Genomic DNA, 17,586 nt, shown 5'->3' with positions numbered 1-17,586 from the left:
CTCTTCTCTAGCCGCCACTCTCTCTCTCTTTTCTTCCTCAAAATTTCGAACCTCTCTTAGTGATTAGAGTAGTGCCCACACACATCAAGCAATACCTCAATCATAGTGAGGAAGATTGTGAAGAAAGATCAACAGCAAAGGAGATTCAAAGATCAAGGATTCAGAGAAGAAGATCCAGGTTCAGATCTTGATAATACTCTGCTACAGAAAGGAATCAAGGGTTAGAGATCTGAACGGAAGGAGTCATTATAATTCCGCTGCACCCAATGTAAGGTTTCTTAAACTTTATATGTGTTTAATTTATCGTTTTAGAAAGTTCATATTTAGGATGTTAATAAACATACTTGTGAGTAGATCTAAGATCCTGGTAAAATAATATCCAACAGGAACATATAGAGCATTCTATATACTGAGAGTGCAATTCTAAGTTCTATGCGTGGATTCAACGAAGAATTAATAGTTAGTGAATTTTAGTAATAAATTCTTGATCTACTTATTGGAAGCTCGGTTATATAGACCCATGGTCCCCGCACTAGTTGAGATAATATTGCTTGTAAGACTCATATAATTGGTTTTGATTAATCAATTATAATTCTCTATTTAGACTATGTCTATTTGTGAATTTTTCACTAAGTAGGGGCGAAATTGTAAAGAAAGAGTTTATAGGGGTATATTTGTTAATTATGATACTTTGTATGGTTCAATTAATAAATATGATAAATGACAATATTATTTAATAATTATTTATAGTTATTAAATAGTTAGAATTGGTATTTAAATGGTTGAATTAGAAAATTGGCGTTTTTGAAAAAATCAGATGCAGAAAAGGTAAAACTGCAAAATTGCAAAAAGTGAGGCCCAAATCTACTAAGTAGGGCCGGCCACTTTTGTAGGGGTTTTCCCTCTGATATTTTCATTATTTTAATGCCAAATAATTCAAACCTAACCCTAGTGGAATGCTATAAATAGATAGTGAAGGCTTCAAGAAAATTACACTAAAATTCTCTACTTTTTCATTCAGAAAAAACTGAGCCTTCTCTCTCCCTATCTTTGGCCGAACCCACTCTCTCTCTCTTCCTCATTGAGATTTCGAAATTCTTAGTGTAAGAGTAGTGCCCACACATAGCAAGTGATACCTCAATCATAGTGAGGAAGATCGTGAAGAAAGACTTTCAGCAAGAAGGAGTTTCAGCATCAAAGATTCAGAGAAAGAGATCCAGGTTCAGATATTGATAATGCTCTGTTACAGAAAGGAATCAAGGGCTAGATATCTGAACGGAAGGAGTCATTATATTCTGCTGCACCCAATGTAAGGTTTCCTAAACTTTATATGTGTTTATTTTATCGTTTTAGAAAGTTCATATTTAGGGTGTTAATCAACATACTTGTGATTAGATCTAAGATCCTGGTAAAATAATTTCCAACAGGGTCCTGCTCGTAGTGGTGGCGATGGCCTCTGTTCGGTGTCGACGATCACGGGTGGTGGTGGTGGCGACGTTTTGTGGTGGTTCGTGGTGGTTTCGACGGGCACGGGTCGATTTGGCTACTAACCGAGAGAGAGAGAAAGAGAAAATGAGGGTTGGGTCGGGGTCGTGGGTGGATGGCCGGAGTGGGGTCGTGGTCGTGGTGGTGCGTTGTTGGGTCGTTTGGTCGTCGTCGTGCGTTGTTGGGTCGAAGTCGAAGAGGGAAGAGGGAACGACAGAGAGAGAGAGAGGGAACGACAGAGAGAGAGAGAGGGAAAGAGAGGGAAAGACGGAAAGAGAGATAGAGAATAGGAAAATTAAATTTGAGGGGTATTTTGGGTAGAAATGAGGAATAGTGGAATTGTTTTGTACAAATTAATGGAGGGTATAAATTTTAATATGGGATGTTTTATTAGGGTCAAATAGTGAAATTTCCCTATAAAAACCCCATACTTATACAACAATAAAGTCTATTGAGGGCGAAAATTAACTTGCAACAAAATGAGTTTATTAGTGGGATAAAAAAATGATTAAGATTTTGTGTGAATTAGGAAGAAATAAATGATCAAACGAAAAGATCATAGAAGAAGAAAAATAAACAAAGTAACTTTTATTATTAGGTAGGTTGTGGACAACTCTCTTTCACCTTTATTTATTTATTTATTGAAGTGCCCTTTATTAGGCAAGAAAAAATGTCTATAGATAAACAGAATCAAGTTTTATAACTCTAGTTAGCAAAAAAAAAAGAGTTTTATAACTCTAACCTTTCTTAAATCAGAAGAATAAAAATACACCAACCAAAATAAAACTAAAAATAGTTTATAAAAAGCTCCATAATTAGTAATGCAGTGAATGATAAAGTACTTGTGAATAATTCTTTTAGAAAAATAAAGAAAAAATATATTTATTATGTAGAATTCAGGGTTCACACTCACAGAATGAAAGCAAGATGAGTGATGGACCCTACAAAAAATTGGTTCTTCAATCAGAAGATATCCCTTGAGTCAAAATTAGACCATCTCACATGATGATCTATTTGTGAAGAATACTGTAGTGAATGCCAAGATATCCTTAGTTGTAAAACTTGTAAGTAAATAAATAAATTTAAAATTCCAAAATACACTAATGAATTTTCAATTTTGACCTTGTAATTTTCTTAGTGGGACCATACCAATTCTGTCCACACTTACCCCTCAAATCTGTCTTTTTGTAGACTGCATTTGCTGCCCCATATTTACGACCCTCTCTCACAGGCCCTATAAAGATTAGTCTATATATGAGCCTCAAATTACTAAATAGAGAGAGAGAGAGAGAGAGAGAGAGAGAGAGAGAGAGAGAGAGAGTTTACAGTCTTCATGGCAAAAGACCTAAGAATTTTATTTAATTTAATTTATAAATACTAATGCTGAAGTAGATAGAGGTGGGGTCTTACTAAAGATGATGTTTTATTCTTTTCTTTTCTTTTTTTTTTTTTTTTTTTCTATTTGTTTAATAAGAAAGCATCAGTTTAGCTTAAAAAGCAAAAGAGAAAGCAAAAGTTGAAAATTCACAGATTCCAGAGCTCTTCTGTATCTCTCTCTCTCTCTTATTTCTCTCTCTAAGTGCTGCTGGTTGATGGCATATACCCACAATGCCAACAAGAAGACAAAGCAGAGCCCACCTAACAAACCCACAAAAAGAAAAACGCTCTCACATTATTAAAAACTATCCATTTTTATTTTATTTTATTTTTTTTTGAAAAAAGCATGATTGAGATAAATAGTAAACAATTAAATCTCCCCCTCATTACATAAAATGTTAATAGAAATGGTAGAAAACAAAATAAAAAACCAAACCTATGTTAAGAAAACACTTACTTTATTACATTATGGATTACAAAATTACAAGTTCTACTAATATTAAAGAAAATACAACTACTAAATAAGGGAAAATAACTATTACAAAATGAGACATAGTTTTTAATTGTCCAGTAAGACTCATTTCCATTAAGAGGATTGATAACTATCATCGAGTCGCTCTCTACAATAACAAACTCAGAGCTGATGTCCCTAGCAATCGAAAGAGCCAGACGACAAGGAGTTACTTCGCTGCATAACACATCCGAAAAGTTTAACTGAGAGGTTTGATTCCAAATCACCGCACCCAGATGGTTTCTTTAACCAAAACAGATTTAAAAAATCCAATTTTTATATTCAGCTTAAATCCAAAAACTAAAATCCAAACTTGTTCGATATTCTAGGCTCACTCTCTCCCTCAAACTCAAATGCTAAATTCACTAGTTTTTTTTTTTTTTTGATAGTTTCATAAAAAATAAAAAAAATAATAAAAATACTGTTGGTATGGCATTTTTAATATTTTTATAATTTTTCAAATTTTATTTATATAAAAGATTTTTTTTAAAAAAAAAATTATATTTGTATTTTCATATTGTTAATATTTTATTATTTGTATATTATTTTTTATATTTTTTTGTTGTTATGTTTTTTATATTTTTATAAAATAACGCAAAAATATATATATATAAAAAAAAAATTAAATTAAAAATCTGAAAATTTTATAAAAATTAATATTGTATGTAATTATTTTTTTTATCTCTCTCGCTCTCTCTCTTAACTTAATCACATATTTATTCCATTATTATTCATATCTAAAAAGTCACAAACTTGTTCCCAAACTTTTAACCTCTCTCTCTCTCCATTTTTAGAGAAGAGGGAGAACCAAAGACTACCATGCCTGTTCTTACAGACACTTCAACAATGGCAGAGCACGTCAAATTGAGAAGACCCAGAAGACAATTTGGCCAACTTATTTCAGAAACAGATCCACACCCACATGAAATCCCATCCATTATTCAATCCACTCGCTGCAAATCCACTATTTCTTCTCTCCTTCTCTCTACTTTCTCGACCAATAACAACAACACCAATAACCCAAATGAAACCATACCCTTGAACCTTCACAACAAGAAGAAAAATAACTTCACTTCTTCGAACTTCAGAGGACTAGGATGCACAGCAGGGTCCTCACAGCAAGTCTCTGTACCTGCAGTGATTCGTAGCTCGGCGGATTGGCAAGGGAAGAAGGTGAAGAAGAAAAAGCAGAAGAGGAATGGTAATAATGGTAATAGTAACAACAATAATAATGGCAGCAAAGAGAGTGGAAAGGACAGAAGTGCCCTTCACCAGGGTCTCGTGGATGGGTCCAATTCTGTATTCAATTCGGCTAGTTGTGTGGATTTTCAAGATGTTTGGTGTGGTCCTGGAATTGGGTTCTCGGCCGATGCCTCGGTTGACTGTGTTGTGGCCAGGAGAAATGTTTCTGGAAGAGGTAAGATTGATGGAGATAAGATGACCAGCGGCCATAGAGATAGAGAGGTAAAGCTTATATATGATTTCTCTTACATTTATGTTTATATTTTGTGTCTCATGCCTTTGTAAGGCTTCAGACTTCATGTGCTTTTGTTTTGAAATTTTGTTAGCTCGTTGTTGAGTTTGTTTATCAGTGCCTGATCTGAATATACTGTTTACCAATTACTCTCAAACCTTGATCGGGTATTTCTTTTCATTATTATTATTATTCTTTCGGCTCCGGGTCCGTGTGAACTTTGATAGCCTTTAAACCATTTTTATACACATAATATATATACAATTATACATATATTTTAAATGCTCTATGTTTCGAGTCGTTTATGGCTCATTATATATTGGTTTGGTCTTTTGGGGTTCTTTTGGCGTTTGTTTTATGCTGTTTAATATGGAGTTTGTTCGTTTTCTGTGGGGGTATATTTTAGTTACCCAAAATATATTTCAATGGGTTAATGCGTGCACATTTAAACTTTTGATTAGTTATTATCGTAAAACAAATTCTCGGTTGAATTAATGGCTTTGGTTATCTAATAATCCTCTTCCTATTTTAAGGAGGGAGTAAGTTTGTGGAAGGTGAGATGGGAGTAGTTATGATAAGCTTAGTGTGATCTTCAGCCTAAAGGATTTTTTATATTATATTATTTTCATGAAAAACAGTAAAATAAAAAACCTTCTTGGTAATCAAAGGATTTGTCTGTTTTAAGTGTCATAAATATTCATAATCAATTAAAGATTAGTCTAAATAGGATTAGTCTGTTTAAGTGTCATAATTCATAATCAATTAAAGATTAGTCTAAATAGGATTAGTCTCTTTGTCTACCTTTCAGGCTCATTGTACAAGTGTAAACTCTTTCTTGCTATTTAATAAACAAAAGTGTGAGCTCTATTTGCATCCCTTTTTCTATGTCAGTTGATATTCATTTTGTTAATTCATTTTATTACTTCTTTCTTGTTCATAAAAAAATCGATCTTGTTGCAGCGTTCTTGTACAGCAAGGCGAACTGTCACTCCTGAACCTTCATTTTTTGATTCTGAACCTGACTTCTTGTTGGAACGCCCCGGGTCAGAGGTTTTCGGAGCAAGATATTTTCGCCATGTTCGACATCCTTCCCCTGAAGGTCTTGCTGAGGTACTTTACTTGTCTAGTTGTTCTGTTTTTGTTTATAACCCTTTCTTATCCACTTTGCTATTTCACATAACTCTCATGTTTAATCAACTGAAAATTTTGACTTATTCTCATCCATATTTGTCTGGATAAATTTAGTTATACTCTGTTATTTTAACTTTTAAGGATGCTAGTAGTAGTGGAGAAAATATTAATGAAATCCTGCAAAATTTTGACGGAGGGATGCCTGTTGTAAGATTCATTGCTCCTCTGTAATCATTGGTGGCATCATCTCATCATTAACATGGACTTGTATAATTATTTGTATGTTATCTTATGATCCACGAGAGTTACGTTTGTGTGGTTAGATCCATAGCTCGTTTCCTTATAGGTTTAAATTCCTGACGGGGACTTGTCTAGCAATATGCTAGAGTTTCATGATTTGAAGAAATTGCTGGTTATCTTTGACAGAATTATAATTCTCTCCAAAAATGATCTTTTCCATTTTCAGTTTATTTGCGGATGACCTGATTGAGAAATAGGTTGTGATACCACTTCTTAAAGAAAACACACTCTTTTTTTAATTCTGAGGGTAAGAAAGTAGACTTAGGACATAAATTAGTGAATTAATAGCACAACACAAGTTTGGGTCATTTGAAAGGAGATGATGATATATCTTCAGAAAAAAGTGGAGATTATTTCATTTTTTTTATTATTAACTGGCAGTGTTTATTGATGAAGGACATAAGCTTAAAATTTCTCAGTTTTAGTCAAGTAAACATATTCTGTGGCATTGAAGAAGAATTTAGTTTCCCAACTTGCTGATTATCTGTTCAAAATAAACACTCAGTTGGACAAATGTATGATTTCATGATGCAGTTTAACTTCCATCTCATTCTCATGCAAGATAGCTTAATTCAATAGGTTGTAACGAATACAAAGCTCTATCATTTAAAACTATGCATGCTAGGATTCAAATAATATGCAAGGACGTCTTCCTTGGTGAAGTTGTTTATATAGTTGTTGATCTTCATTCCATGATTTTGGTCTTCCTTTCATGATCGCTATCAGTTATAACTCGTTTCACTATAACAGTATGACCACATGGAATGTCAGCATTTTATTTTTCCTGGTTAGATGAAAGGTTGTTAATAATAAAATTCAATTTGCTGTCAGTTGAAACTTTTATTTGACATTATTTTTCTAACAAATTTAATATGATTATATGCTCAAAAATACATCATGATTCATGTATATACTGGCTGGGTGCAGATAATGATGCTCCACAGTGGTCTGCTAATGGGTAACAGAGTAGACATACACGATCGGTTTAGGGAAATGAGACTTGATGTTGATCACATGTCTTATGAGGTATTGTTAATTATGAGTTTTTTTTTTTCTCGAATGAGTTGTTCAATAATATTTTCGTCTAATGCTAATTTGAATTTCGTATGTTCTTTTGGTTTGGTGTTAAAACAGGAACTCCTTGATCTGGGTGAAAGAATTGGTTATGTGAATACTGGACTAAAAGAAGAGGAAATAGGTCGTTGTCTAAGGAAAATCAAGCTCTCGATTTCAAATGATTGGTCACGTTTGCCTGTGCAAGCAGATAAGAAGTGCAGCATATGTCAGGTAAGCTTTCTTACTAAACTCTCCAGAGCTCTTAATTGGTTCAATATGTTTTTCGTTTATGTTTGTGTATCTATGTAACATGCTTGTGTGTGTACAGGAGGAATTTGAAACAGATGATGACATGGGTAAGCTGGACTGTGGACACGGTTTTCATACAGAATGCATAAGACATTGGCTTTCCCATAAAAATACTTGCCCTGTTTGCAAAGCGGAGGCAGTGGCTCGATCCTAGGGTTGGGTGGGAGCTTTTTCATCACCTTGTTGCTTTTCTTTTTGTCCCACAACATAGTGTATAGGTTTCATTTCACCCAAGCAATACAAGAACAAGTATTCATTCTTTTGTTTGATGCTTTCCCTTCCTATTTTCCTTATTTTGGTATGATGAGCCTTATCTATAATTTGGCAATATCTTCTTGTTTCACTATTTTATTTGTGCCTTCTGCAGCCCTCAACGAATTCCCAGGCCAGGGTTTTGAATGTGAAATGCTTGTTTTTAAAATATAAATTCTTTTTTCAATTGAAATCTACTACCACGGTGAAGTTATTGAATGCATAAATGTTTGAAAAGCTTTTGCTGTGTCAGATCTTGTCTTGAGACTCTTAACTAATGTATGCATAAACATGTTTGATTATGACATTCAAGTTGGAGTTCGTCGTTCATTCTTTGGACCAAGGAACTAAAATGTGTAACCTATTAGACCACATGAGTAAACAAAACGCCAATTTATTATTATTTGAGTCGGTATAACCTTAAATATAAATATCTATTAACCCCCAAATCTCAAATGTTAGTGGAAACATTTTCAAAACTCGTATTTTATTAGCAATTTAGAGTATGTTTGGTATTGTTTTCTGTTTTTTGTTTTTAAAAAATTGTTTTAGAAATGAGAACAAAAAATAATTTTTAAAGTTTTTAAAAAACAAGTTACGTTTGATTAGTGTTTTTTAAAAACAATATTAACCAAAAGTGAATTAGTTTTTAAAACACAAAATAACATTTTGTTGTTTTTAAAATTCTTGTTTTTTGTAACTTTGTTTTCTAAATATTATTTTCGAAAAATAATTTTTTGTTTTTCAAAACAAAAAACAGTTTTCTAGTAATAATGTCAAACATGCAGTTAGCTTTTCATCTAAGTTTTCTTAATAAATGTAATGTTCGGCTATCCACATGTACACTCTTGTACATGTACAAGTGTCAAAATTACATTAGTCTTTATAATATTATTGTTTAAAAATTAAAAAATTAAATTAACTTTAAAAAATGTTATTTTAAATTATAAAAAGAGTTTACTTTCACTCAACTTCTTCTCTTTCACTTTCTCCTGTGGCAGCACAACCACTACATGATCACCACCGAACCACCCTCACTATCGCCACCGAACCACCCTCATTACAAGCACCATCATTATATTTTCCATATTCAAATTTGGATTGCCTAATAATAATTTCAAAGTTTAGAATGAAATCTGGATACTCAAAATGAAGCATCGCCATTGAACCACAGGCAAGGTGGTTGCCCAAGTTCAATAGTGATGAAAGGGGTAGTGAACCATGGGATCGGGAAGCCCATGCAATGGAGAATAAAAATTGGAGACTGTTAGTCGAGAGGAGGTCTTGAAGCCACCAACATCTCGAAACTCCATGGATGCCGACGAACGTCAACACCCAATTCTGACGATCTTCAAGCCCGATCCATTCAGGGGTTTTGTTCTCCTAGACCTCACGAGCTCAACCGTACCATCCACTATCCAAACGGTGCCAGAATCACGCTGGAAAATGGATTAAAGGTTTTGCGAGCCACGACTTTGATTGAACCATTCGCCTCGTTGTCGACTCGAGTCAGGCAAGGCTTGCACAGGTGGAGGTTTCAGAGGGTGGTCGTTCTCTTCGTGCAGTGCATGTCGTACGCTGGTGATGGGAAGACTGACGTCGTGTCTAGAGCATAAAGCAAGCGAGAGTGAAAAGGGCGAGAGGAGAGAAGGTGAGGGAGATAGCGAAGGTGACAATCTGATAATTTTTCTTTTAATAATTATTTATTACTTTATTTTTTATGTTTAATAATTATTTATTTATTTTTTTGAAATAAATATTTTAGATGGACCAAAGTAAATTTGACACGTGTACAAGAGTGTACACGTAGATAGTCAAATATGGCATTTAACAGAGAATTTTGGATAGAAACAGCTAATCGCTAACAAAAAAATGAGTTTTGGGGATATTACGGCCAAAATTTAAATTTTCGGGGTTAAATGCTAATGAAGTCAAAGTGTAAGTGATAAAATTGTTAACTTAGAATTTCATTAACATTAAATGATGCTTGATGATTAATACTTTGAATACATATATGTATATATATAATCTAGAATAAAAGCGACAAATTTAGTACTTATTGCTTGGGATTTTCTCAAAATACGTGGCACTTTAGGAATTAGCCATGTGGCAGTTTCTCAAAATACGTGGCCATACGGAACGTGTTATATTAATCGCATCCGGAGCTTAATAATTTGTAGGAGCTTCAGGAGATTAGTCACCTCCGGAAGGACCCTCTAGGATGATAGTAATTTTGTTTCTTCTTCTTTGCGGGTGAAACTCGACCCAAAGAAGAGATAGAGGGTGTTGTGTTTTATGCCCTAAATAAAACTCTATTTCAATGTAATCCAAATTATTCAATATCAATAAAGTAACAGAAGTATTTTTCATTCATTGTGTATGTTTTGGCTCACCTTATCAATTGTTTGTCCTTTTGATTTATAAATTCATTCAAACCCTTTTCACATACTTGATCATGTTTATTGTGGTGTCAACACAGTGGAAAGTAAACATGACTATGTGAATAAAGATTCCTAGATTTATCATAACATTGGGTTTTACTGATATGACAATCTACAACAGAGTTCAATTGCATTTGGAGAAATGCTATGTTCTTTCCAGAACATTGGTTAAAGTAAAGCTTGGGTTGGATGCATGGAGTATGCATTGGAATGGACCGATATTGAACTTTAAAATAGATTTATTAAACTTACCGTAATATCTATTCAATTCAATATCACTTAGTTGATCCTAGATCAAATGATCTAAATCCTGATATGATTAGGTTATATCTCAAGAGTATTATTCGTGTTCTTTGATTTGTTAGTTAAGTCTACTTTTGGGTCAGGGTGATACGTACATTTTGGGAACACGGTAGTGCAATTAAGTGGGAGCGCTAACATAAATATGGAATCTATAGCTTCTATCTGGTGAATAGAAATTAAAGGATGATTTCCTTCGAGCTTAACCAAACGAAAATAAATGGTGGAGTACTCATTTCACTTAGCTGAAATATCATTTGTACAGGGTTAAGTGTTTTAAGGATAAAATACATTGTAGGGTGTTACGGTAATTAAATCCTTTTACAGTGTAAATCAACCATATAGAGGATCATTGATCAAATTAGGATTATAACAATGGATAACTAATGACGTGTCTATATGGTGGAACATATAGAGCGTTCTATATAACTGAGAGTGCAATTCTAAGTTCTATGCGTGGATTCAACGAAGAATTAATAATTCAGTGAATTTAAGTTGTAAATTCTTGATCTGCTTATTGGAAGCTCGGATATATAGACCCATGGTCCCCTCACTAGTTGAGACAATATTACTTGTAAGACTCATTTAATTGATTTTAATTGATCAATTATAATTCTCAAGTTAGACTATGTCTATTTGAGAATTTATCACTTATTAAGGGCAAAACAGTAAATAGAGAATTTGAAGGGTATATTTATTAATTGGAAAACTTTGATTAGATTTATTATTAATAAATAAATGAAAATATATTATTTGATAATTAATTATAATTATTAAATAATTAGAATTGACATTTATATGGTTGAATAAGAGAATTGGCAGTTTTTGACAAAATGGGAAACTAGGAATGATGGAAAAGGAAAGTTGGAAAAGTGGAAGGCTTGTTTCCACATTGCCTAGGCCGGTCGCCTTTGCTTCCCTTTTCCCATTTACTTTTCATTTTTTAATGCCAAGTAATTAAACCATAACCTTCTGTGGTCTTCTATAAATAGAAGGTAAAGGCTTCAGGTTTTACACACACTTTAACATTGTTTTCTTTCACTCAAAAATCATCTTGAAGCCGCCACTCTCTCTCTCTCTCTACCTTCTCTGTTTTTCGAAATCCTCTAAGTGATAGAGTAGTGCCCACACACATCAAGTAATACCTCAATCATAGTGAGGAAGGCTGTGTAGAATTCAGATTCAACAAAGAAGGACATTCGGGCTCAGATCTTGATTATACTCTGCGAAAGAAAAGAATCAAGGGTTAGAGATCTGAGTGGGAGGAGACATATATTCCGCTGCACACAATGTAAGATTTCTCTTACTTTTATGTGTTTAATTTTCTATCGTTTTAGAAGTTCATATTTAGGTTGTTAAATCAACATACTTGTGAGTAGATCTAAGATCCTGGTAAAATAATTCCAACAACTAGCACCAGAGCCATGGTAAATTGATTTGCTTGCAAGAAATTTGGACTTAAAACGATTTGTTTGTGATTTGGATGGTATCATGTTGCTTTGTATGTCATATTGATGTTTGATTGTTGTTTGTTAATTCTGGGAAAAATTGTTACTTTTCTGTTTCTGTAATTATTTTTATTGGATAGTTTGGAAAATTCTAAGCAATTTACTTTTTTACAGAACTCGATTTCGATTTAATTTGAATTAGTTATGAATTTTTGAAAATTGGAAAAATCGGGATGATGAGCACTCTTCCCACGCGCGCGGAATGGCTGCATGTAGCCTCACTGCGCCGTGAAAGCTCGGCCAGCTCCCTAGATGCGCGCGCGGAATGGTATGCTATGCATACCATCCGTACTGTTCATCAATTTTTTCGTTTTCTTCGATTTTTCATGCTATTTCATGGAATTAACTTCCGATTTTTAGTGTAGTTTTGCATATTGATTTTTGTTTTTCAAATTTCAAATCTAATTATCAGAAATAAATTAATTTGATTTTTCAAAATTAATTTTAGATATTAGTGAAATTTGATTTTGAAAATAGGAAAAAAATCAAGTTTTTGCTTACCTCTTTTCTTATTTCCTTTAAAATTTAATTATTTTTTTTTTTTTTTAAGGTCAGATATTTTTTTTGGTAACTTGACCTTATTTAGAATAAGATTACTATAATCATGGTATTTTAAAAAGGGAAATAAGATATTTTTGTTAACTTTTTAAATTTTGTTACTTTTTTTACTTAAATTAAATTGTAAAATAAGAAAAGGGTATGTATTTGCCATTTTCTATTTTATTGAACATTTAATTTATTAAATAACATGAAATTTAAAAGGTAAGTTAGGTTACTTAAAACCAAATTTTTCAAAAATTGTAGGTTTAAACTTTAAATATTTTTTTTAAAACCGATTTTTTTTTTTATTTTTCGAAATATATTTAAAAATTAAATAAATCCTACATCCAACTATCCAAATCTAACTTGTTGTTGGAGTATGTGTTTTAGATTGTTTGTAAGTTTTCTAAAACCTATTATTTCTTGATCTAAATTGCCATGGTTAAGTTCTTCACAGATCCAATGATCTGATTTTAACCCATGGTTCAATGGTCAATAGGTCAAGTAAATAATTTGTAACAGGTAATTTTTACATTCTTCTTTCATTTGTGTATGACCTAGTAACATGATAGGATCCATCCAAATCTGTGTGTCTGTGTGAGCCTATATGTTTAATTTCTGTTATAGATACATATAGGTCGTTGTTGCTAAATAAAATGTCATAACTTGATAGATTTTATTTAGGCTCATTTAGTTAATGGGCCTATTCAATTAATAACAGTTGTTCATTTTAAGGTTGAATTCCTCTCTTTTGGGCCTTGTGTGAGAGTTGGGAGCCTTAGAAGTGGGTACGACATACTGAACCCAGCCCCCCCTCACATGAACAACCCCAATTGTGAAGGCCCATTTGCCTGATTTGGATAACTGTGCTAGGTTAATTAAATTAGTTTGACCTAATAAAATTGATTAGCAACATAATTAATTTCATTCTTCCTTGAAATTAATTTAAGAAAAACATAGTTTGATGAATAATATTCTAGAAAACTATATGTATTTTTCTTGTGTTTAATTAAATAAAGAATTATAACCATCTAAATTCTTTTTGAAGCTTAATTTCATAAAATATTCCTATTTAAGTTGAGATTTTGTTATATCTAACAAATCAACTTAGATTTGAATATCTTTTGAATTTCCTATTATAAAATTAAGTGGAGAAATTTTAGGAATTGGTTATTAAGATTCTTTGGATATTTTTTAAGTTGATATTTTATAAATATGGAAAACTTAAAATGAAATATCTTCTAAATTAAGTGGTCACCACTTAATTGTTAATATTTAATTAAGTCATTGATTGAAGAATATTTAAGTTGGATATTTTAGATTTCTCTAAACAACTTAAATAAGATATTTTTCAAATTTATTCCATTTTGAAATTTAATTAAAGTTTTTTTTAACTTTAATTTGTAATATTTCATTATTGATATATGGAATATAAATGATTAAACAAAATACATATATTAAATAATGAGCTTTTATAAAGAGAAATTCGATCTCCATTGTTGGTTTTACATAGCTATTGTTTTAGTGAGTAATCCTCCCTAATGGAGGAACATTCATTAGCAAGTTAGCACCGTTTAATCTCGAAAGATAAGTATTCTTATAAGTTTTTTATATTAGTTTTGACCACCCTAATGGTGGCGACTGTATAAGACTTACAAGAGTATGAAACAATGGTGGAAGCTCATAAGATAGAATTGCCTTGACTCTCGCCTAAACGGGACAACGCTGAATTCCAATCTTGATCGAATAAAAGGTTGCTAGAATGTTTATCATTTTAGATGAATTGACAACTCTATTCAATGGATGATGCTTTGACTCTCGCCTAAACAGGACACTGTATCAGTTTGTTGGAAACCTTGAAAAATAAACTATCTTAGATTTAGTATTTTTATAACATATGTGATTATTTGTTATTTTCTGAACTTGTGTATGAATTTATAGAACCAAAACCTTACTTCTGTTTATTGATATGTTGTAGTGCCAATATGAATAACCCTCACCCCGATCCACTCCTAGTTAGTATCTTGGCAAAAGAACTCAATAGTGTGAAAATGCATCCTGGTAGTTGCATTAACTCGCACCTATTGTTGATGAATCTAAAGTTCCAAAAGGCAAATCTACTTGGAATTGATTTATCAAAGGAACAATGGCTACGACTCATCCTTAATAGTCTTCCTCCGGAGTATGATGGCTTTGTTCTGTATTACTTGTTGAACAATCCTCACTCCTCCGACATGGACAAACTCGAGACTGAGTTGAAGGCCCATGAGCGGAATTTGATTGCAATGGGACCTCCTGGTATTGCAAACTTTAATCAGAGGAAGAGGATTAAGCATGAGGGCTCTAACAAAGCTGCCTCTTCAAATACAATTATCAGACATCATGTTCTATGTGCGAATTGTAATGGAAAGGGACATAAAGAAGAACAATGTCCCAGGCTTCTAGACAATTCAAACGAAGGTGATGCTTTTGTCTTTGAATCATGTGTTTTAGGGAATGACAAATCCACTTGGATTGTTGATTCTGGATCTACTAACCATGTATGTTCTTCATTGCAGCTACTTGAAACTTGCGAGAATCTTCACCCAGATGAGTTAAAGCTAAAAGTTTGAAATGGCGAGTTAGTATCAGTTAAAGCTAGAGCAACAGCCCGTATCAAGTTTCATACAAAAAGATTTTTACTTTTACAAAATGTTTTATATATTCCAAACTTTAGTAGAAACTTGATTAGTGTTTCATGTTTACAAAAACAATTTTATATATTGAATTTTTCGAGTTTAAATTGTTCAATTTCTCATGATGGATTTCATATATGTGTTGCTAACATGGAACAAGGGCTTTATGTTCTAAGACCTGATACGCAAATCTCACTAAACACTGAACTTTTCAATGTAGCTAAACCTAGAAGCCTTAAGAGAAAACAAATTGATAATGATGATCAAGCTTATCTATGGCATTTACGTTTAGGTCATATAGGTTTTGATAGACTCAATAGGCTAACGAAGGACGGTCCATTGAAAAATGTCATCTTAGGTGAATTGCCAGTATGCAAGTCATCCCTAGAAGGAAAAATGACCAAACGTTCTTTCTTTGCCAAGGGAGAGCGTGCCAAACAACCCTTAGGGTTAGTGCATTCAGATGTTTGCGGACCTCTGAAGGTAAAAGCCCGAGGTGGTTCTGAGTATTTTGTTGGGTTTTATGCCCTAAATAAAACTCTTTACAATCTGATTAGTTATCAATATAAGAAATTTGAAGTGATTTATGTTTGCATGAATTTTACATGCTAATGGTCTAATATGTTTATTACATTTACACACAGAATCAGTTAAATCCAGATCATATGTTTATTCACAATTATAGTATCGTCAACACAGTGGAATGTGATTGTGATCATATGAATCAAAAGACTAAGTCCCTGTTTCATCAGTGTTTTGGATTTACACTAATGTGATAATCAGCGATGATGTGTACTTACACTTGGAGTAAGTGTTATGTTCTTTCCAGGATAGTAGTAAAGTATACTAGTTTCGAATATATGGAGTATACATTGGACTGGACCGATATTGCAACTAAGTTAAGATATTACAAACTTACCGTTATATATCTTTCCAAGTCAATATCAGTAGTTGATCTTAAGATTAAAAGAATCTAAATCCTGATATGCTTAGGCTCATCTCAGGAGTACTATTCATGTTCTTTGATTTATTAGTTAAGCCTACTTTTGGGTCAGGGTGATACGTATATTTTGGGAACATGATAGTATGATTGAGTGGGAGTGCTAAACATAAATATGGAATCTATAGCTTCTACTGGTGTATAGAAGTCAAGTGATGATTCCCTTCGAGCTTAGCAAATAGAAGTAAATGGATGAGCTCTTGTTTAACTGACTAATTATTAGATCACTAAACACCATTTACAGGAAGCTAAGTGTTTTAAGGGGCAAAATACATTAAGGGGTGAGAACGGTAAAATTATCCCATCTCGATGTAGATCATCTATATAGAGGATCTTTGATCACAATAAGATTATAACAATGGTTAAATGAGATAGCATATCTATATCGTGGAACATATAATATGCTCTATATAAGTCTGAGAGTGCAATTCTAAGTTCTAAGAGTGGATTCAACGAAGAATTAATAAGTAGGAATTTACTTGGTAAATTCGGTTCACTTATTGGAAGCTCAGCATATAGATCCATGGTCCCCATTCTAGTTGAGAACATACTGCTTGTAAGACTCACTAATTGATTCGTGATTGATCAATTATAATTCTAAAGTTAGACTATGTCTAATTTGTGAATTTTCACTAAGCAGGGGCGAAATTATAAAGAAAAGAGATTCTAGGTTTATTTGTTTATTAATGGAATTTATATGTCTAGTTAATAATTAAATTAAATGACAATATTATTTAATAATCTATTTTAGTTATTAAATAATTAGTTTTGACATTTAAATGGTTAGAATTTGAAAATTGGCATTTTTGAGAAAATAGAAATAAAATTTGTGAAAACTGCAAAATCTAGTGGGGCCCATTCTATACTCCTTGGCCGCCCACTTATTGTGGAATTTCAAATTGATATTTTCATTATTTTAATGCCAAATAATTCCTAACCTAAACCTAGTAGTTGCCTATAAATAGAAAGTGATGGCTCAGTCAAATCACATACTTTTCATTATTCTTCTGACAGAAATTTCTCTCTTCAGAAAAATTGAGCCTTCCCGATTCTCTTCTATTGGCCGAAACCCCTCTCTCTCTTTTCCTCTTCAAAATTTTGAACCCTAGTGATAGAGTAAGTTCTCACACACAACAAGTAGTAACTCAATCATAGATTGGAAGACTGTGAAGGATCAAACTCAAAGAGAAGGACATTCGGGCTCAGATCTTGATTATGCTCTGCGAC

The 17,586-nt window shown here is 32.7% G+C and overlaps 1 protein-coding gene across 1 annotated transcript; it reads left to right on the top strand.

Annotated features, from left to right (window-relative positions):
• Positions 1-3,902: 3,902 nt before the first annotated feature.
• LOC133029084 (uncharacterized) lies at positions 3,903-8,082 on the top strand. Its single transcript, XM_061111866.1, has 5 exons — positions 3,903-4,837; positions 5,808-5,957; positions 7,206-7,304; positions 7,413-7,565; positions 7,663-8,082. Exons 1-5 carry the CDS (start codon positions 4,193-4,195, stop codon positions 7,795-7,797), a joined length of 1,182 nt encoding a protein of 393 aa, XP_060967849.1. The 5' UTR covers positions 3,903-4,192; the 3' UTR covers positions 7,798-8,082.
• Positions 8,083-17,586: the final 9,504 nt, after the last annotated feature.

The sequence above is a fragment of the Cannabis sativa genome, chromosome 3 (genome assembly GCF_029168945.1).
Source record: "Cannabis sativa cultivar Pink pepper isolate KNU-18-1 chromosome 3, ASM2916894v1, whole genome shotgun sequence".
NCBI lineage: Eukaryota > Viridiplantae > Streptophyta > Magnoliopsida > Rosales > Cannabaceae > Cannabis > Cannabis sativa.
Note: the sequence above shows the minus strand (reverse complement) of the source record. Positions and strands in the feature narration are given on the sequence as shown.